Genomic DNA, 22,535 nt, shown 5'->3' with positions numbered 1-22,535 from the left:
AAAAATAAAGTTGAGATTAAATTTATAAAGTAAGCATAACTCGAAGGAGGTTGAAGTAAGGGCATTAGACGAAGTGATTGTGTTTTTTTTTAAATATTAATTAGAAAGAATTTTTCTAAAAGTATTTCTTTTAAAGTTTTTATCAAACTTTTGTTTTTTATTTATCTATAGTTATTGAAAGTTAAGTTGATGATTTTTAAGTTGAAATGAATGCCGCCCTGCTTTGCATATTTCAAATATTATTTCTAAAGAAATGTATAACTTAACATTAAACACCCAGGACCTTACAATTGTAAATCAAACAATCACTACATTTACTTATTAAAAAACACTCTTATGACCTGATAATAAATTGATCTAAATCTTAAATGTGAGTTTTATAACATGTAATTTATTTAAACTCAGCACATACATCTAACCTCTTTTGTCGCCAATGTCTCAATTTTAAAATATAGTTTTTCTTTTATAAATTTTCTGATATTTTCATATAAAGGATAGTATTAAGTTCGAGAATTAAAAATTTGTGCCCAAAAAAGTTGCTAAAAATTATAATTATTATTAATATATGACAACAGGAAGTTTTTAATTGAAAGTTGAAATTTTTTTAAATTATGTTATTTTTTAATTATGTTATTTTTTAATTATATTTTTAATTACCAAACTCATATAACAGTATTTAGGAATCTATAAATTTATGTTACGTATGATAGTAACATTATAACCTGTACGCAATGCGTGTAAATAAAATATATTTTTAAAATTGTGCATTTTCTATTAATTGCATTTATTATTCTTATATTGAAAAGGTATCAAGTTATCTATGACCTCCATAATGAATGAAGTATTTACCGACTTTTATATATATTAAGGAATTGAATCAATTTTTCACAAAGTTTAAAATCTCATCTCATTCCAAAAAAAATTATTTCATAAAATTATGCAAAAAAGTAATTTAATATATATTTTTTTTTTATAATGAATGCTTCTAGTAATGAAACAAACGCTTTCAAACTTTATTTTAAAAATATTGATTATTCGTTTACAAGAAACTATTACTTTAAAGCGTGATAACATTTTAGAATACTCTATTTTTTTTCTAGTAAATAATATGTCTTTGTTAATTTCTAAAAAAATAATCTTTATAAAAAAGCTTACATTATTTTTTTATAGAGAATATTGCTTTCATAGAAAATATCACTAAAATAAAACAGGTTATGTTTTCTTACAATAAAAGTTAAATAGAATTAATTCTTCAAAATAGCGTTTCAATAAAACATAGTATTAAAATGTTACGTTATTTTTTGTGATTGGTTCATTAATAAATTATTTTTATTTCTTCGCAAACACAATTCTTGTAAAAAAATTAAAAAATTGAATCTGTTTTATCAAAAAACTAGATCGTTTTATAAAATATAAATTATAGCGCTTAATAAAATATGAATACAGTGTATTTGTAAAGTGATCCTGACAATAAAAAGGTGTTATTTTCTTTTTTATTTTCTCTGCTAAAAGGAATTAATGAGTTATTTTTATTCATAATGGCTAGTCGAGGAGAAGAAGAAAATATCGAATTACACTGCTTAGGTTAATGTAATTTCGTTCTCCCACCACATTTACGCGTAATCCATCGCCAACTCCACCTGCAATCGCCACGTTTACAATCTACGGTATGTTTTGTCAATACGCCTCCCGGAAATCTAACCTTTTATTATTGTATGTACCATAATATGCAATGTTTAGCCACTAATAGAATAGTTATGGATATTGTTAAAAGAGATAACAAATAAAACAATTCTCTTTACAAAGCTGGTAGCGATTATGAAGAATCTAATCAGAAAGAATGTGAAGATTCTTTATTTACAATAATCCTTTAAAAATGAGAGCTGATTAAAAAAACGTAACATTTGCATGGCTTATTTATTTGCAAGCAATTGATCTGGACAATTTCGTTGTAACGCTTCTTCCTATTTCTACTTCTTTTATTTTCTTAATCTACATTTCTTTTTTTACTCATTAAAAACAGAGATACCAACTGCTCCGGACACGCCAAAACAATTTAAATAACGGTAAATAACTACAAAGTAAATATTGCTAATATTTAACAATTTTTGCTTGCTTTTTAAAAGTTGTAGCATGACATAAGTACTACATACCCTCCGACTGCTACGGAATTTCCGTAGTTTCAGAAATCTTCTTTTCAGACTGTAGCAAAATTAATGTCTTAATATTTAAAAAAAATTAATTTTAGCGTAACTTGTCCACTATTACTTATAAAAGTGCAGGCCATATGGCTAGATTCTTAAGTTCTGATAAAAGTTTTATGAGAGATCCATTTGCTTTAAAAATTTCTACTTTGGTTCGCTACCACTAGAAAGAATTATTTTCAAAATCCTCATAAGTTGGAGGGTATGGTACTATAAAGTGGTGAATTATATAAGCCTATGAATTATTCTTAAATAGTGGTGGATAAAAATCTACTAAATTGAATTTATTAAACCAAGAATCACAATTGATAAATTACCACTTTAAAATAAATATTTGCTCTCAGGAGCAAGTTGGCATCTCTGATTAAAAATACCGTGATTATGTTTATTTATTTGAAAACTGCGAAAAATTTAAATACAATTTTTATCGTCACTGACAAATTTTAAATTATTATTTTTACGAGTTTAAATATTTTTTTTTCCTTTCACAAGTAGCGCGTAGTAAACGATAAACACACAATGAATTTTATCGTTGTTGTTTTATGCATCTTTCTTGTCGTCTAAAAGTTTTTTTTTCCCCATTTCAGTTTTAGTACTTATCAGAACTGAGAACAACTGAATCATATTTCAATTTATTCTTTTTTGTAATGAATGGCTATGATTCACTTTTAAATAATACCTGGAAATAACAGGGTATGATCAAAATAAAGGAAACATCTCTATACTAACTCTAAACAATTCTCCTTTTAGCAACAAATATTTTAGAAGGTTTTAGGCGCCGGGATAGCCTGGTTTGCAATACGTTGGACTCTAGTTCGTGAGAATAGGAATTTGAACCCCATCGGCCGAAGAAACACCGTGTAATAATGGTGACTGGTGCATGGTAAATCTGCCAGAGTCGCAAAGTACTCCAACTTCCCATAGCAAATCAGCACCTCTGGGGAACCGTGGTGGTTTGTGGGATAGAGCATTCGTCTTTCAATGAGGTGAACCAGGTTCGATTGCCAGTGATAGCTGGTCGAGACGAATTCCGCACCCTCCTCGCACCGACCACAGTTTTGACATAAAATATCCTCAGTGGTAGACGGATCATGGGTTACAGTCCCCTTGCCGTCAGGCTAATCCGTGGGAGGTTTTAGTGGTTTTCCTCTCCATGTAACGCAAATGCGGTTAGTTCCATCAAAAAAGTCCTCCACGAAGGTAAATTTCTCCCAATACTTGATACTCTTGTCTTCTGGATAGGGTTCAAAATTACAAGGCAGCGGAGTTAAGCATTAGTAGTCGTAAACCCGAACAATTGGGTCGCCAGTTCAACGACGGTTATAAAATAAACATAAAATACGTCTGGGGTTACTGAATTGGAGATCGATCGTTTTCTAATTCAGGTCAAAATTACGATCTGTGCATGAATGAATGGATGTAAGAATGGGTTCGCTCTGTAAATCGGGCTATAAAGTGTGTGTGTGTGATGGTTTTCCAGGTAGGCTTGCTGGAATGGCAGGTAAGCAATAGAATCAACAACAACAGAAGGTTTTACTTGACAAAACTGTTGATACCATTTGAAGGAACATACCGGAAGCTTTTAACCATGCAAAATTTGCATCGACTAAAAGTTTCTTTTATTTAACCAATATTACTATAATTCAAAAAACATTCTGCCATAAATATTGCAATCCCCTAGAATGGTTTTAAAATCGCTGTTATTAAACCGAAAAAGAAAAATTTCTACTCTCACGTTGGTCGATCCAAGCTTTGAATGAGTAAAAAATTACATAATTTCTAAGAGTTTCGAGTATGATTTTTTAAATTGTGTCAGCTGTTTCGCCATGAAAAATCTTCCAGAACACTTGTTACTAAAAGAAAAATTCTTTACTTAGATGTTTACTCCATTATTTTAATAATTCTATGAATATATAGTGCATTAAAAAAATTTTGTAGTGAATGCTAATTTGACAATTGTTTAGTAAATGTGTTTTATTCTAATTAGGTATATTCAACAAGAACTATTTTTAACTTTAAAAAGTCTCTAAGCTTAACGATAAAGAAGAATGTTATTTGGATAACTATTCGAAGCTGGGTAATGCTTGAAGACTAGCTTCGCCACTATTATAATTTATTTTATGCAATTTTCATATGCTTAAGATTTTTCTGTATTTATGGCCCTTAGTGGTGGTTAAACGTTAAAAAGCAATTAGTTCTAAGTATCTAGTGTCTTGTACCATTTGTTAAATTAGAGTTTCCAGGAAAGATACGCTGCACCGGGGCAAAACGTTAGCAAAGTTACCAATAACTTTGAAAAAAATTGATATTTAATTGTCTAGAATTGTATAAAATATTTCGCAAAAAAGCGTAGTAGTTGGCAGCCCTGATGTTTGTTATACTGTTTTTTTTTAAAAGGGGGGGGGATTAAAAAATTTTGAAACAAAATTATGGTTTGTTTTAACTTATAGTAATAAATTTAGTTTTTCTTTTTTTTTCAGAAAATTTGGAATTAGCGTTGTTAACAGCCGAGAGTTATTCTTCTTCGCCCGATATACTCATGTAAAACGTTTGTCAATAAATTCTTTCGATAATTTGATAAACGCTTTTAGCTTTCAAATAGTTTTTTTAAATGGTATACGTAAAATAGTATATTTCTATAGTCACTATAGTCTATGATGCATACCTGCCAACATTCACTCTCTTCGAGAATGGATTTTCCAAGTGGTAGTAGAACAATCACCGAAAAACTTTCTTCCTCAAAAATATATTTATATTTTAATCAGGTAGAAATTCGCTATCGTGAGGACTACTATGCTTTTCTATATTTGTTCTAATTATTTATATGTAGTGGTGGTCAAACTGATTTAAAATTATTATTATAATTCAAAAAGTTTAGTGAAATAACATGAATTTTTCTAGCACTTTAAATATGAAAGTAAATTCTTCCGGGAAAACCGGAAGAGTTGGCAGCTATGATGATATATAATTTCAAATTTCATAGCAATCTTTATCTAGTTTTCAATTAAGAGATATTTTTTATAAGCTTGTATGGGTAATTGATAGCTGCTCTGTTGTATTTTTGAAAGTTATATTTCCTTTTATCATACGAAAATTTATACACTCCTTCTTATTATCTTACAATATGAACTAATTTATTACAATAATTTAATTCATATAATTTTTTACAGAAACCTCGGGAAGTCCGGTCTTAAGATTTCAAGCGTAGGATTAGGTAAGCTTTTTTCAGTTCTTTTTTTTATGACAATCAAAAAAAATTAAGTTAAAAATTTATGACAATTAAAAAAATTTATGTTTCAAATTTATGACAACCAAAAAAATTTATGTTAAAAATTTATGACAATCAAAAAAATTTATTCCCTACCATGCTATTCACATGAAATGTTAGGCAACATGAAGCCAACTGCCACAAATAATTTTTAATTTTTGAAAGTATTAGAATTCCTTTATAGAATTACATATGCCGCCTAATATTAAAAAAAAACTTAACTTGAAACTTCTACTAACACATCAATCATTGAAATACTGAAAATTTAACAAAATTAACTGAAAGAAAATTCACCTTCCCAATTGATGTTCAGGTATTTTTCCTCTTTACACAGACTATATGTGTGTACACATAGATGACACGTTGCTCAAAAATGCAGAATATTGTTTTTGTATTAATCTCACCTACAATTCCAACATCTTTATTGTAAGAGTGCTGAAGCGCTGGCACTTTTATGTCATGTCATTCAATCCTTTAGTTTACTCTAGTATGACTTTTTTTCTAAGGCTTTGTTTTTATATGAAACAAAGATTTTTAGCTAATAATACTATTTTTACAGCTATTGTATGATTGTACAAGTTATTTGTGGCTGTTTTGTAATTTACACGAAATATAACTAAACCGATAAACGCTAATCAAATGTCCATAAGTAATACAAGAATATTATTGACTTTTGAAAAATGGTTTGTTCTCTTTTCTTTATTTTAGAAAAGTATGCCAAAGTTTTGTTTACAAGAATCGCAAAATCGTGACATATTACCAAAACAAAATTGGCAAAAATAATTTTCATGCATTTTTGATATTTACTATGATTGTAAACTATCAATTTATAAAAAAAAACATTGTGGTTATTGGTGACACTTGACTAAAGTTATTATAGTATTAATCAGATTGTTAGTTTTTAATTGAAAAATCCTTTTTATTAATATAGGTGCTTGGGTAACATTTGGACAAAGCCTTTCCGAAGAAGTAAGCCTTGAACTTCTTTTTTATATTTTCAACAAGCTTCTCTCTTATTTTATTTTTTTTTAACTTTATTTTCCTCTCCCAGAAAGCCAAAAAATATATAATTAACTAAAAATAAAACAGCTAATTTAGTTTTCCGAAACAACAACAACCTGAGGTTTGTTTTGTAACGTTTGCTTTCTAGAGATTTAGAATTAATGATTTCGTTTTGTCGCCCGTTCTATTTTTATCAAACAAAAAAAACTCACAAATAATTTGGTTCTAGTCATTTAGCTTTAGAATAATGAGAATCTAGAGGAGAAAAAAAAATAGTCCCTGAAAAGGTCGCCAAGCATATTTCAGGAAGAGCATGGCGACATAAAAACTCGTTAAAACAATGTATTTTTTCTGCCTACTAGAAAAGTTTATTCCATTAAAAAACGTGCTGTGTACGTAATGTTAAAATTTTTTCATTGGTTGATTTGAGTCGTTTTCGCAAAAAAATCAAAAGAAAAGCTGAAAAATTAGCTTTTTATTTGCTTGGTTAGGTAAATAATAATAAAAAACTTGGTTGCCTTTTTTACAGTATTGTATAATATTTTTTATTTTTATTTTAATTTAGATTGCATCAAGAATAACCTTTTTATAAGTGTTTAATCATGCACTTTTAATTTATTAATTAAGCTTAATTTTTCCAGAGTAAAAGGATCAAAAGAAATTTAGTTGATCTTTCTTTGCACTTCTTTTTCTTTCTGTAATTAAAAAAAATTATAATCAAGTGAGAGAAAAAAATAACTAACAAATTTTAACAAACGTAGTAACGTTGTTTTTATCACTAATTAATTATTTTTAATTTCTGCTTTTCGAAAACGACAAAAATGAATTTGCTTTTGATACTTTGTCTATGGCTAAAAATTAAGATACTATTCAATAATACGCATTAACGAAGTAATAAATATGACAGAGGCTATTGAGGTCAATTTCTTATAAAATGGTCAAAAAAAGGTATACTATTGATAGGCACTTTACTTTAATCTTACTAGAGCTTAGTAAGGTATACAAGTCCTCATTTTGAACTTACACTATCCGGCAAAAAGTATCCGGACACCTAGTGGTATGGACTTAGAAAGACCTGAGGCGCATATTAATATGATGTTTGTCCCCCTTTTGCGTTGATGACAGCCTGCATACGTCTGGGAAGAATTTCCACCAGTTTCTGATAAGTGGCCATAGGTTTTGAATTAAGATACTATTCAATAATACGCATTAATAAAATAACAAATATGAAGGACAGCGGTTATTGAGGTCAATTTCTACAAAATGGTCAGAAAAAGGTGTATGGTTGATAGGCACTTAACTTTCATCTCACTAGAACTTAGAAAGGTTATACAAATCCTCATTTCAAACATACACTATCCGGCCAAAAGTATCCGGACACCCAGTGGTATGGACTTAGAGAGTCCTCTGAAGCACATATTAATATGATGTTGGTCCCCCTTTTGCATCGATGGCAGCCTGCACACGTCTGGGAAGACTTTCCCTCAATTTTGGAAAACTTTCCACGTCTGGGAAGACTTTCCATCAGTTTTGGAAGACTTTCCACCAGTTTTGGAAGACTTTCCTCGTCTGGGAAAATCTTCCACCAGTTTAGGCGGCCATAAGAATTGACTTCTAGGCTTCCATCACAGCTGAAGTGAGTGCTTGCAGTGAGGAGGGTCGATTTGGCTGTCTACGTAATATGCGCTCTAATTCGTCTTAAAGGTATTCTATGGGATTTCCATCGGGAAAAGGTCAGTCCAGTTTTTGAACACCCATTTCTTCAAACCACGTTTGTACAAGCCTTGATGTGTGATTGGGGTGGTTATCCTACTGGAAGAGAAATGGGACGACATATTGCCATAGATTTGGGATTGCAGCATTGTCCAGAATTCCCCCCTACATCACAGAGTTCTTGTTTCCAACCACAGGAACTAACGGACCCAGGTCAAAAAACGGGAAACAGCCCCTACACTATCATGCTTGGACCACCATAACAACCGGGTGTCCGGATACTTTTGTGCTTCCACCACCATAGCAACTGGGTGTCCGGATACTTTTGTGCTTCCACCACCATAACAACCGGGTGTCCGGATACTTTTGTGCTTCCACCACCATAACAACCTGGGTGTTCGGATACTTTTGTGCTTCCACCACCATAGCAACCGGGTGTCCGAATACTTTTGTGCTTCCACCACCATAACAACCGGGTGTCCGGATACCTTTGTGCTTCCACCACCATAGCAACCGGGTGTCCGGATACTTTTGTGCTTCCACCACCATAACAACCGAGTGTCCGGATACTTTTGTGCTTCCACCACCGTAACAACCGGGTGTCCGGATACCTTTGTGCTTCCACCACCATAACAACCGGGTGTCCGGATACTTTTGTGCTTCCACCACCATAATAACCGGGTGCCCGGATACTTTTGACCAGAGAGTGTATCCACTATTGCTTTTATTAAAATTTGACCAGACATTTTGAATCAGGCTTCCGGTTAATTTCCTCGTAGCAGACTAAAATCTATAGAGAAAATAAAGCATAACTTTGTTCACCCGTAGCTGATTTTATACGTGATGATGTATTTTGTACATCCTGCTATCATATTACGTTTAGTAGTTTTAGTCCTTCCATTTCCTCTTGTTTGTGACGCACATTTTGTTCTCTACACCTTACCTGGATAGTAGCGAATAGCAAAGATTGCCTACATGAGAGATAGAAAATCAAATAACAATAAAACAGGTTCAAATACGTAATACATAACAAATCAGAAAAGGCTATAAACAAATACATAACAAATCAAATATGACTACATTTAGAGAGTGGCCTTAGAAACGGTATAAGAGGACTCTTAATTAATAACAGAAATTAATTCATTATATTTAAAAAGATGCTATTGTAACAGGCAAAAGGGAATTACCTTGTTTTTAGATACCTATAAATGTAAGCCATTAACTTGCAAAATAAGGCGAGCTTTATTATAAAAATACTATATTTCATTTTATAAGAATTCAAAAATAATACTTGCATAAAAAATAACTGCTGTCACAATTTAAATAAAAGGAAAAATAATTCGCTTCTATAACAAACTACCATTTGGAAAAATAAAATTTTTACTCCGTTCTTTAATAAAATTACAATAAATATAGTGTCATTCACTGTATGGGTTTATTTTACTAATTAAATCTGAAGCAGGGACTGAACTTTCATGTTGAAATCTGCGGCTAACCAACATTGGTTTAGAATTTTTTTATGAATATCAAAATATCAATAAAGGTCACATTCGCGTGGGATAATTCATAAGTTGATTCAGATGTCCATTTTTAAAACAATTTTGCTTTTCTTTTATTTCTTAGTAAGTCAAATACTATATTTCCTTTTATTTTAAAACGTAAATCCTTTTATATAACAAATGTTGATTGTACAATATTAGTGTGATTAAGTCATAAAATTATTATTAAGTCTGCTGTTACTTATAAAGAAAGGAATAAATTTTAATCTAAAAATACATATGCCACATCAAAAAAGAATATTAAAATACGTACAGGTACGGGACAAAAAAATTTTGACACTTCTAGACTAACTTTAAACAATATTTTTACAGCAAATGTTTTGAAAGATTTTACTTTGTAAAACTTTCGACACGAATTGGAAGATCATGCTTAAAGTTTTGGGAAATGGTGTCCTTTTTACTAATGCAAAAATTAGATGGATCAAAATCAGGAAAGAAACTTAATAACGGTTTTTTTAGCTTGAAGCCCAGCAAGTTTAAATTCATTCTATGGAATTGCATTCGGTTTTATAAACATCGTTGAGCAGCCGACCAATAAGACGCTAATGCTCAACTCCGTAGACTTGTAATATTGAACCCAATCCAGAAGACAAGGGAACTCCTAAATCAAGTATTGGGGGAAATTTGCCTTCGTGGAGGATTTTTGATGGAACTAAACCACATTTGTGTTACATGGAGAGGAAAATTACGAAAACCTTCCACGATTAGTCTAACGGCAAGGGGACTCTAACCCATGATCTGCCTACTACCGAATATATTTTATGTCAGCATTGTGGTTGGTTCGAGCCGAGTGCATAATTCTAACCCGGTTTATCTCACTGGGAGCCGAACGCTCTATCTCCTGAAACACCGCAGTTCCATTCTAAGGGGTTTTTTTTATTTTATAGCCGCCGTTGAGCAGCCGACTTAATTTTGGGTTCATGACTGCTAATGTTCAACTCCATAGCCATGTAATTTTGAACTCAATCCAGAAGACAAGGGAACTCCTGGATCAAGTATTGGGGGAAATTTGCTTTCAATGAGATATTTTTGAGGAAACTAACTCGCATTTCCTTTACATGGAGAGGAAAGCCATGAAAACCTCCCACGGTAGCCGACGGCAAGGAGACTCTAACCCATGATTCGTCTACCACCGAGGATATTTTACGTCAGCACTGTGGTCGACGCGAGCAGGGTGCAGAATTCGTATCGACAAACCATCTCTGTGATTCAAACACGGTTTTACTTCATTTGGAAGCGAACGCTCTATTCCTTGACCCACCACTGCTCCATTCTATGGGATTCATTATTTATAACAAAATGCTTTAAGATTTATAGTGGTTTAAAAAAATATGAAACGCTTTTCACTTCATACGCTCCTTTCGATCGCTGCAAATTTTGAATGGATAAAAAGGACACCATTTTTAATTTCGAGCGTGAAGTTAACTTCTTTCTAGCTTTATCACCAGCAATTTTTAAATAATAATTCAATAGGGTTGCGATATTTATATAAGAATAGAAAGAGAAAATCAACTTTAAATTTACTACGTTTTTTTTCGGTTGATGCAAATTTTCCGTGCTTAAAAAGAATCTTTTAAGCTGTGCCAACAATTTTACCATGCAAAATCTTCCAATACGCGTGCTACTAAAGCAAAAGGTTGTTTTCACAGAGTTAATATAGAAGAATCAAAAACTTTTTTGTCTTGTAATTAGCTTATTCGTTTCTAAAGTTATAAACCCGTTTCTAAAAAGCGATGAGTAAAATAGTCTAAAGGGAAGATTAAAAAATCAACTAAATATTTACCTTTCCTTAAAGAAAAAATAACTTGTTTTATCTTCCGTTTTTTAAATTTTTCTTCTTAACTATCAGCTGTTTTGTCATGAAACTGAAAATCAAATCAAATTGTTACAATGTGTAGATCTGTAAGATATACAAAGAAATAAGTAGTGATAAATCAAGAAAATAATGCTTTTCTCAAAATTAGTCCCATGACCACGCTCGCTCTATTCTTCTCTTCTTAATAGCTTTCAGCAATTCTTAAATATTCACTTTAACATAATTAAGCTCTTTCTACTTAAAGTGACGATTAAAAACTAATAAATATTACCGCTATTATATGCTTATTTGTTTATATTCATTCCAATCTTTCAGAGGCTAGAAAAAGAGAATGGTAGAAGGTAAGTCTTGTCTTGCTTTTGGAACTGGGCCCCTATCCCATTCATCGCTTGTATTTGTCATTTTGTTTGGTTTCGTTGAGGATAGCAGGCAATATGGTTGCTGTCAGGAGGATTCAACCACTTTGCTTGAATAAATAATAATAATGAAAATGAAACGGAGCAGCTTGCTCTAAACTATGTGTGACTTGAGTTTTGGATCCTGGTTGAGGGTCAACGTGGGGAAACGCTTGATAGAACTTTCAATAGTGTAGTTGTTGAAACTGATGTTATAGGTGGATCTGTGATAAGAAATTTGTTAAAGCGTTTATTTATTTTGATGATTGTGATATGAGGCGTCGGGTATAAAGTGAGCGGCTGTTGGTCTGCATTTTATATCTTTTTTGTGGCTTTCAAAGTTAAATATCAGGTTAAAGTTAGCTGCATTACGTTTTTTGGCCTCGTCGAAGAAATCAGCATTTAATTTATGAATATATGGTGATAGGATCGGAATCTTGAGGTTTTTGTGAATATTTGCATTTCTGATTGTGAATATTTGCATTTCTGGCACAAGTGATTTTTCTTAGTATTTTGTTTTGGCATTGGTTAAGCTTTTGCCTGAGGTATTCCAGCATTGTTGTCCAGGCAGGTGAGGCATATGTGAGAATGGGTCAGATCATCGATGTATAGAGCAGTTTTCTTAGTTTTAATAACATATTCCGGTTGTAGATGAGTGGTTGTATTACTACTGTTGCTGTATATCTATTATATTTTTGATATGGTCGTTCTATGTGAGTTTGCTATTTATTATGGGAGAAGGTAAGTGAGATTTTCAGGGGTATTCTCTAATCTTGGAAAATAACATAAAGTGGCTGCATCAATATCAGTGAATTCGACTACCTATTTTCGAGTTTAAGACTACCAATGTTCACTTCCGTAGCCTTGTAATTTTGAACTCAATCCCGGAAACAGGGAAACTGCAGTATCAGGTATTGGTAGAAATATACCTTCTTGGTTGATTTTCTGATGGAACTAACCCGGAAATGCGTTATATAAAAAGGAAAACCGCAAAAAACTAGACAGAAAGGGGACTCTTGGCCATAATCTGTCTACCACTTAGAATATTTTACGCCTTTCTCCTTTGTCGATGCGAACCGGTCGCTGAATTCATATTGACCTGTCATCGATGGGATTTGAACCCGGGTCATCTCATTAAGATGCCAGTGCTCTTTCCCCCAATCTTCATTAGTTTTGAGCATGCTAGTAAGATATATATTTTAAATTAGTTAGTGGTAACAAAATAAGGCAAAGAATTAATACCCCACTGAAATAAAATAGGTCGTATACCACTTTTTTCTTATCTTACTCTGATTATAGTCACTTTGAAAATGTCACTTGGCTGATTCTTCCACTAAGCTCTTCTTGAAATTTGAATAGGATTACGTTCTTCCATTTGAAAGGTCTTTAAATTTGATTTCGCGTTTTTAAGCAGTTAAAGTCAGTTGCAGAAGTTCCTTAGCTTAACCCTTTCGGGCCGACTGTCACAAATACGTGACAGCATAAAACCGTTTCAATCAGGGTAAAAATATAAAACTGGTAATCAAAGTATTTCTTTAGCAGTTTATTTGTGGGTGGGGCTATAATTGTCTGATTTATTTAATTCACCATTACTTTAGTTCAAAATAAAATTATTTAGTTATACTTTGAATTAACATTGATTATATATATGATTAAACTAACAATAATTAAAGTAACAGCAAAGTAAGTCTGTCAAATTAGCAACGACTACGTTTAAGTTACCGTTTTTTATTTAATTACAACTTGATTCTGATTTTGTACGAAAGCTTATCTGAATCACCCGTCCCCAAGGGGTTAAACGTGGGCTGTCTGCTAAAAATGATGCTATTCAATTTTATTTCTCGAAATAACCATATAAATGCAATTTTTTGATATAGTAAAAGACGTGACTTGCATCTTCTTTCCAGGTCACTTTTCAAGTTATCAGAAATGATATAAAAACATAAATCCTGAAAAGGTAATATTTTTAAAGGGAAAAAAACTGAATGAGTTCTAAGCTTCTTTTGAATGGTTGAAATGTCAATGCTTTTTTTGAAAAAATAATAATAATTCTGTATAAATAATTTTATCGTATTGGTGCTTAAGCTCTTTAGAAGACAGGTTATTCTTAACAATCATTGTTTTATTAACATAATAACACGCTTGTTTAATTAACATATTAATTTAACAATCTTCAGAATAGTTTTTTTCAAGTTATTTAATTTATTAGCCCTAATTAATGCCTAATAGAGTGTAGCAGTGTAGTTTGCTGACATTATGCAGCTTATAAACATTTCCCGGTATTCAAGTGCCAGAATAATGACATTTTATAATTTTATAGCTTTTTACTTCCATCTTATTCTATTTCTAGGCCTGACAATTTTACTTTTTGTTAAGTAATAAAAGTAGGTTTTTTAAAAGAGCTTAAACTGAATAGTACAGTTTATGTTATTAATGATTTAGAAAATGTTAATATATAAAAACTTACTTGCTTTTTAGTCTAGTCATTATAGCAAAAAAAAAGATCCTATTACCTATGATTATGTCACAGAAAGCTTTGTTATATCATTTTAAGCAATTATTTAAATTCCCATGCATGCTTCATTTTTTCTAGAGGGAAAATGAGGATGATTTTGAGGAAGAATTTTTGATTTTTTTTTTAATATCATTTATACGGACAGGTGAAAACGGGATTATTTTTTATGCTGAACCGAATAAGACCCATCACAAGACTATGGAAATAATAGTTTAGTAGTTATTAAGGTCTTACGTAGAAAAATTTCACTGTGCACATTTACTTATTTGTACTACATATAACATTGCTATTTGAACCATTGGAGCATTGTTTCCCATGTATTTTTTACACACTGAATTTAATGAGTCTATATAGGAGTCAACAGAATTAATAGTTAATAGATTGCAAAAGTTTTTATGCACAAAATGTACTTCTTTTGACATGTATTTATGTACACTGTACACACTATACATTACTATCAAGAGATTATCTGACCATGTAAGGTATTGTTTCTGATGTTATTTCTTATCCTTATTTGAATGAGACTAGTTTCGGGACAATCAGACTAATAATTTATAAGTTAAAAGCGTTCTACGCACAAAAAGTATAATTTTGTACTTGCACTTACTTAACACTAGGTTTACGGACGTTTCTTATATACCTATCTCTACGGACACACGTCAATTTGACGTATGAAAGAATTGTGATTCTTAATTTAATAAATTCAATTTACTAGATCCACCACTATTTCTAAATAATTCGTAGGCCTATATAATTCACCACTTCATATTACAAAATTTACTTTGTTGTTATTTACCATTTTTTTAATTATTTTCGCGTGTCCGGAGCAGTTAGCATCTCTGCACTTAGAAACCAATGTATATGTATACTATAAGATATATATTTATGAAATATTCTAGTATTTTATGTTTCAATACTCGAACTCAGCAACTGAAACCTTCAAAATCTGACATCAATTGACATTCTGCGTTTGTTCTTTCTATTATTGCTTATCGGCAACAGTTGTTTATCATTTGTTTTATTTGAGATAACGAATCGAAGTATTGTCGGTACATTCCTATTTATTATTGATGTGATAATAGCTTGTTTACTTAAACTTTTGTCTAAATTATGATCGCGTCAAATTGACGCATATCCGTAGAAATAGGTATACCACATAGAGAATTTCAATATTTCAACGCTTTTGAGGTAAATAGCATTTAATATATGTTTACTTTGATCAATGGTTAAAAGTCATTGCAAGAGATAAAATTAAAAATTCAAACGGGTTTTATAATTTTCCTTACAACAGTCAAAATCCGTCAAAATGACGTGTCCCGTAAACCTAGTGTTAAACGCTGAGCATTGTTATCCAGACAAATGATGTATTGGTTTCTATGTATTTTTTACTCATAATTCGCGGAGACTAAAAAAGATAATGTTTCAAAAGTTGAAAGGATTTTTGTTTACGAAGTGTATTATTTTTGAATTGCACTTATTTTTAAGAAAGCACTTATAACATCAAAACTATTTATCCTATCCACTTGAATTTTATCTCATTCAATTTAGTATAAAAAAATTTCTTGGAAAATGCACATCACATGTTCAGATAGTCTCTTGAAAACAATAGAAAAAGTACTATACGTAAATGATGTCAAAAATAGTACTCTCTTAACATGGAAACGCTGACAGTTTTTTACCTATTGACTTTTGCATAGCTTAATTAAATTCAGCTTAAAATATATTTCGAAAACAATGTCTCACTTGTTTAAATAGATATATCAGATGAGTAAACAGGTACAAATACAAATTTGTACTGAAAAAAATACATAAGCAATGTCTCGATTGCCTGTCTAGACGAAATTCAATCTAATTTCCCTGAAAAAGGGGGAAGCAAACAGGGAAAGGAGGGGAGTTTTCAGGTATCATTTATGAGGGCATAAAAAAAATTTCTTTAATAAAAATCTTGAGTATTAGTTTCAAGGAAAATCCTATCTTGAGAGATTTTAAAATAGCCCGGTAAAATTAGACTTTTTCTTTGAAAAAACTGTCTTTTCTGTTCCATCTTGAAATATATCTTAAAAATATTGCTTACCATTTCTATATTTAAGCAGAAATAATTAACGATAGCATCATTTATTCAGGTAACAGAGAAATTAAAACAAGTGGCTAGGCAAATGACTTACTAACTACTGACTAAAAAAAAAATTTTTTTTGCATAATATTTTGAGAATCATGCCTTATGCTGATGCTCTAGAAATACTTTTTTCACAGTTTAGATGTAAAGAAATTAGATAGAGAAAATTTTATAAGGACTTTAAAGCAAGTAATTATTGCGAATATCGACATGACAGGAAAATGACATTTTGAAGCTCAACATGTATTTTTAAATGTATATGTTACTGTAAATGACTGAAATTGGTGTTTGTTGACTTTCACCTGTGAATATTGAAAATCACATAGTCGCTTTGGTAAATATCCGAAATATATACTTGGTCTAGTTAAGTGCCACTGCCCGGTCAACACTTGGCCACTATCCCCTACCTACCAGCTATGCCCTACCTTTTCGAATATTATAAAATAAAGTAATAAAGAATAATAAATAATGATTCAAAAATATTTTTTAAATCGAATTTTCTATGAATAAACAAAATATATTATTATGGACAAAAAATTTTCGATTTGCTTAAAAAGTTCTAAAGGTATGGTGAAGTACGTAAAAAGTAAAATTAACATTAAGAGGTCAAAACTTTTAGGCAGCTCTTCTGACTAACTAATAACTTCTTAATTACCTACTAACTAATCCCCTAACACCCCCGTATAGTTTAGAAATCCAAATCCGTCAAAACAAGGTACGTTTATTAAGAGAAAGTACGATTTATAACCGATTTTATAAATTAAAATATCCTTTGCACTAATTAATTAGAATATTTAAGACTAGGCCTCGACCATTTAGATTGATTCTTTGTGCGTGAAAATCCGATCACGTGATAAACAGTTATTCAGGGTGTGCCTATTTTTTTTCAACAGTTATTCAAGTTGCAATAATTTTTGTTTTTGCACACAACACGCTTACCATAGACCCATGCATTATACTATTATTAACAATTACTATTTAAACATAATTAACTAGTCAGACTCAAATTCAGAATTGATGAGGTAATTTATTATGCATTCGCTCAGCTTGTTGTTTGTTTATATAGCCGAGGAGTTTTCCCACATTTGTGCAATCGTCCTAGACTGCCTTGATTTCATCAAATTAGGGATGCAATGGAGAAAAAAAAGATTAAGTGTTCTTTACTTGGCTAAGCGCCAGAAGATTCAGAAAGTGAATTTGTCACAAAAACTGTTCAATTTATCACAAAATCGAATCATTAAACAATCGTGGTGGCTCAAGGGATAGAGTGTTCGCCTCCCTATGATGTGCACCCCGGATTCGAATCCCAGCGATGGCAGATCGATACGAATTCCACACCTGTCTCACACCAACCACAGTGATGACGTAAAATATCCTCAGTGATAGACGAATCATGGCTTAGGGCCCGTTTGCAGACAGGCTAACTGTGGAATGTTTACGCGGTTTTCCTCTCCATTTAACGCAAATTTGAGTTAGTTTGAAAAAAAATATTCTGTGATGACGTATTTCTCCCAATACTTGTTCCAGGAGTTCTCTTGTCTTCTGGATTGGGTTCAAAATTACAAGGCTATTGAATTGAACAGTCGTAAACTCATAATTGGGTGGGCTGTACAACGGCGGTATAAATATAAAAAAAGAATCATCCAGTAGTGCGTTCGAAAAAGAACTGTAATTATTATAATATATTTATTTATTTTTAAATTGCTCCAAATTGTTCTAAATTGTCTCAAGTATCATACAAATATTTTGGAACAAATTATTCCAAAATGTTTGTATGAAACTAAAACTATTTTGAAACAAAGCAAAAGATATAATGACCGTACAAGGGAGGGACAATAAGAAAAATTTTCAGTTTCTTTTCCTTCTATTTTCTTTATGTCACCGTTGTCTATATGTCACCAAGTGTCATTATAACAAATAAAGACAAAATTTCAAATTTAATTTCTACCAAAATACAAGTATGTATATCAATAAGAAAACTGAGAATAAAAGAGCCTCGATTAAAATAAGATAGAAAGAATTTTCATTAATGGTTTGCTTCTGGGCTGAAATTTTAAAGGTTGAATGATTTAATTTTAAATATTAAATATATTTTTTATTTATACTTTAATCAATTTGGAAAAGAAATTAAATTACATACCATATTTAAATTCTTATCGAACTTTCTTACATTAAATTAAATATTTAAATAAAACTCAAATGTCAAAAACAGATAATTTTTTTCAGCTGACGTTTAACCTATTAGGTAGAAAAATAGCGGAATTATTTTTGATCTTAATCAGTTTAACTTGAAAACAGGAATGCTTCCATTTTAAAACAAAATTTTAAACCATTAATTTCAAAATGTTAGAGATGAAATTCGTGTGGATTTATATTTCAAGTTTAATTTTTTATTTTATTCCATATAATCAGGGATTTCACAGGTGACTATTTATGTAAAAAATGGTAGAAACTCTTTTTATTTTTATTTATTTATTATCTCTTAAATTATTTAACCCCTTGGGGACGGGTGATTCAGAAAAGCATTCGTACAAAATCAGAATCAAGTTGTAATTAAATTAAAAACGGTAACTTAAATGCAGTCGTTGCTAATTTGACAGACTTACTTTTCTTTTACTTTAATTATTGTTAGTTTAATCATGTATATAATCAATGTTAATTCAAAGTATAACTAAATAGTTTTATTTTGAACAAAGTAATGGTGAATTAAATAAATCAAACAATTATAACTCCGCCCACAAATAAACTGCTAAAGAAATACTTTGATTACCAGTTTTATATTTTTACAATGGTTGATACGGATTTATGCTGTTACATATTTGTGACACTCGGCACGAAAGGGTTATTCCTGTCAACCACTTTGAATTACTTCTCATAATATTCCTATATAAACATGCTTTGCTTTCTCTTTCAAAAGTAAACTGAAAAAATATGCTATGAAAAGTAGCTAATTTGAATTTCTTTAATGACATTTTGGTCTTATTAGTCAGAGCATTTTGTACTCATTTGGCTCAGCATTTTTAGTAGCCCCTGTGCAACCCTCAATAATTTATAATTTTTGAACAGTTAACACTTTAATTTTTAATCATTACAGAAATTTTAAAACTATAATTATTTTATTTAAAAAATATTAGTGCAAAAAATGAGTAAACCAGAATTAAATCATTTCCTTAATTTATTAAATCTCAATTCTCTTTCATAAAAATTTTTATCCACATAAAATTGATAAAAGGAAATACGAATGATAAAATTATTAAATACGTTTCTCGAAATCCAATACAAATTTATCACTAAATATGCACAACATTTATGCTTATGTATTTTAACATACGAAGCATATGTATTTTAACATACATTTATATTTTCCGTCATAACGTTTCTCGAAATCCAATGCAAATTTATCACTAAACCATTAGAACCTAATTCTCATATACGAAACATATGTACAACATTTATGCTTAGGTATTTTAAAAAATGAAACATATGTATTTTGACATACATTTATGTTTTCCATCATAGCGTTTTCTCGAAATCCAATACAAATTTATCACTAAATATGTACAACATTTATGCTTATGTATTTTAACATACATTTATATTTTCCGTCATAACGTTTCTCGAAATCCAATGCAACTTTATCACTTAACTATTAGAACCTAATTCTCATATACGAAACATACGCACAACATTTATGCTTATTCATTTTAACATACATTTATGTTTATGTATTTTAACATACATTTATGTTTTCCATCTTATTACAGTAATTACTGAACAATTACCCGTTTTCGACTTTTTCTTTTTTTGTTCTGTTAATCAATACCACTTTACCCAAAAGACACCTTATTCTTAAAACATAATTTTAATCCATATTGAATGCATTAGAATTTTTATCCACAAAGTCTTTATTATACATTTCATACACATGGCTAATATTCAAATTTTTATCCGCAAAGTTTTATAATTTTTATTCTCTTAACAAACGATAAAATTAAAAATCTCTATTAATAAGATCATTTCTCAGAAAATCTTAAATACAATGCAAATATATTATAAAACAACAAAGTGCTTTATTCCTAAGTCATTAACGAAACAGATAAAATGTATGTACATGTTTCTTTTCCTTCAAATTGCAGTAACGTGAAACAGAAACTGATTTTACGACAAAACTCTTAGGTTACTCTCTTCTTAAAATCTAGTTTTTATCCACAAAGAATACATTAGAACTTTTATCTACATATTTATATAATAATTCTTATCTGCATGGCTTATATTATAATATTTATCCACATGGTTTACATTGTATTCTTTATCTACATAGTTTTTGTACTTATTTTTAACCACAAAGTATTATCCTTATTATTCTCTTTAACAGATAAAATTTTTTAAAAAACCTATTAATATAAAGCTTGAAAAATCTGAAACTCATTGCAAATGTATCACTAAACAGTTAAACACCTAGTTTTTTAGTCATTTAACGAAACAGATAAAAATGTTATATGTTTTCAATAAAATTGCAGTGACATTAAGCAAATACTCCTTTTTTGCATATTGCTTTCCTTGGTCATGAGTACTGGTTTTGCTGCAAAACTCTTTATTCTTAAAGTGCTTGATCCACAGAAAATATATTACAATCTTTATCGACATAGTTTAAAAATTTTATCCATGTGGCTTATATCTTAGTTTCTATCTACATAGTTATTGTAATAATTTTTATCCTCATAAAATTATCATTTTATAATGGATAAAAATTTTTAAAATAAGCACTATTAATAGGATTATTATCCAGGCAATATAAACTCAATATAATTTTATCACTAAACAACTAAGCACCTTATTCTTTAGTCATTCACAAAACAGATAAAATGTATGCGTTTTCCATCAAATTGCAGCATGAAACACTTTTTTTTCTACTTAATGCTTTTCGTAAGCATCAATACTGTTTTCCCACAAAAATCTTTATTCTTATAGTGTAATTTTTATCCACGTAGCTTATACTATAATTTTATCCTAGTGGTTTTTATTTTATTTTTTATCAATATAATTTTTGTACTAATTTTTAGCATGTAGTATTATAATTTTTATCGTCATATTTTTAAACAATAAATTTTTTTTGAAATAAATTTCCTCCGATTTTCATACATAAGGTTTATATTTTATTTTTACAGTTCCTGTAATAATTTTTTTCACATAGTGTTATCATTTTATCCTATTATAATGGATAAATTAAAAAAACACAAGAAATAGGATTATTATCCAGGCAATCTGAAACGGAATACAAATTTATCACTAAAACAGTTAGTGTTACATCCACATAGTATTATCATTTTCATCATTTTATATTGGATAAAATTTAACTCTTTTTCCACTTATTCCTTTTCGTGACCATCAATACGGTTTTTGTACAAGACTCTTTATTCTTATAGTATAATTTTTATCCACAGAGAACACATTCGAATTTTTATCCACATAGTTTATAGTATAATTTTTAACCAAGTGGTTTTTATTTTATTTTTTATCAACATAATTCTTTTGATAATTTTTAGCCATGTAACATTATAATTTTTATCCTCGTCTAATGGATAAAATTTTAGAGAAAAAGCAATTCCTCTTATTTTCCTACACAAAATTTATAATTTAATTTCATAGCTTCTGTAATAATTTTTATTTACATAGTATTATCATTTTATCCCCTTTTAATGGATAAAATTTAAAAAAGCACAATGATTAGGATTATTATCCAGGCAATCTGAAACTAAATACAAATTTATCACAAAACAGTTAATGTAACATCCCTATAGTATTATCATTTTATATTGGATAAAATTTAAAAAGAAAACACTATTAATAGGATTATTATCCAGACAATATTAAACTTAATACAAATTTATCATTAAGCAGCAAAGCACCTTTATTCTTATAACCACCTTGTACTGTTTCCTACAAA

At 30.1% G+C, this 22,535-nt stretch overlaps 1 protein-coding gene across 1 annotated transcript in view; it reads left to right on the top strand.

Annotated features, from left to right (window-relative positions):
- LOC107454041 (voltage-gated potassium channel subunit beta-2) overlaps positions 1-22,535 on the top strand; it is a 299,430-nt gene that overhangs the window by 189,952 nt on the left and 86,943 nt on the right. Inside the window, exons 4-5 of the mRNA XM_087163534.1 lie at positions 5,375-5,418; positions 6,404-6,441. Coding sequence (XP_087019660.1) covers positions 5,375-5,418; positions 6,404-6,441 — 82 coding nt within the window. The remainder of the gene's footprint in view (positions 1-5,374; positions 5,419-6,403; positions 6,442-22,535) is intronic.

The sequence above is a fragment of the Parasteatoda tepidariorum genome, chromosome 5 (genome assembly GCF_982258835.1).
Source record: "Parasteatoda tepidariorum strain Cologne lab strain chromosome 5, Ptep-v5.0, whole genome shotgun sequence".
NCBI lineage: Eukaryota > Metazoa > Arthropoda > Arachnida > Araneae > Theridiidae > Parasteatoda > Parasteatoda tepidariorum.
Note: the sequence above shows the minus strand (reverse complement) of the source record. Positions and strands in the feature narration are given on the sequence as shown.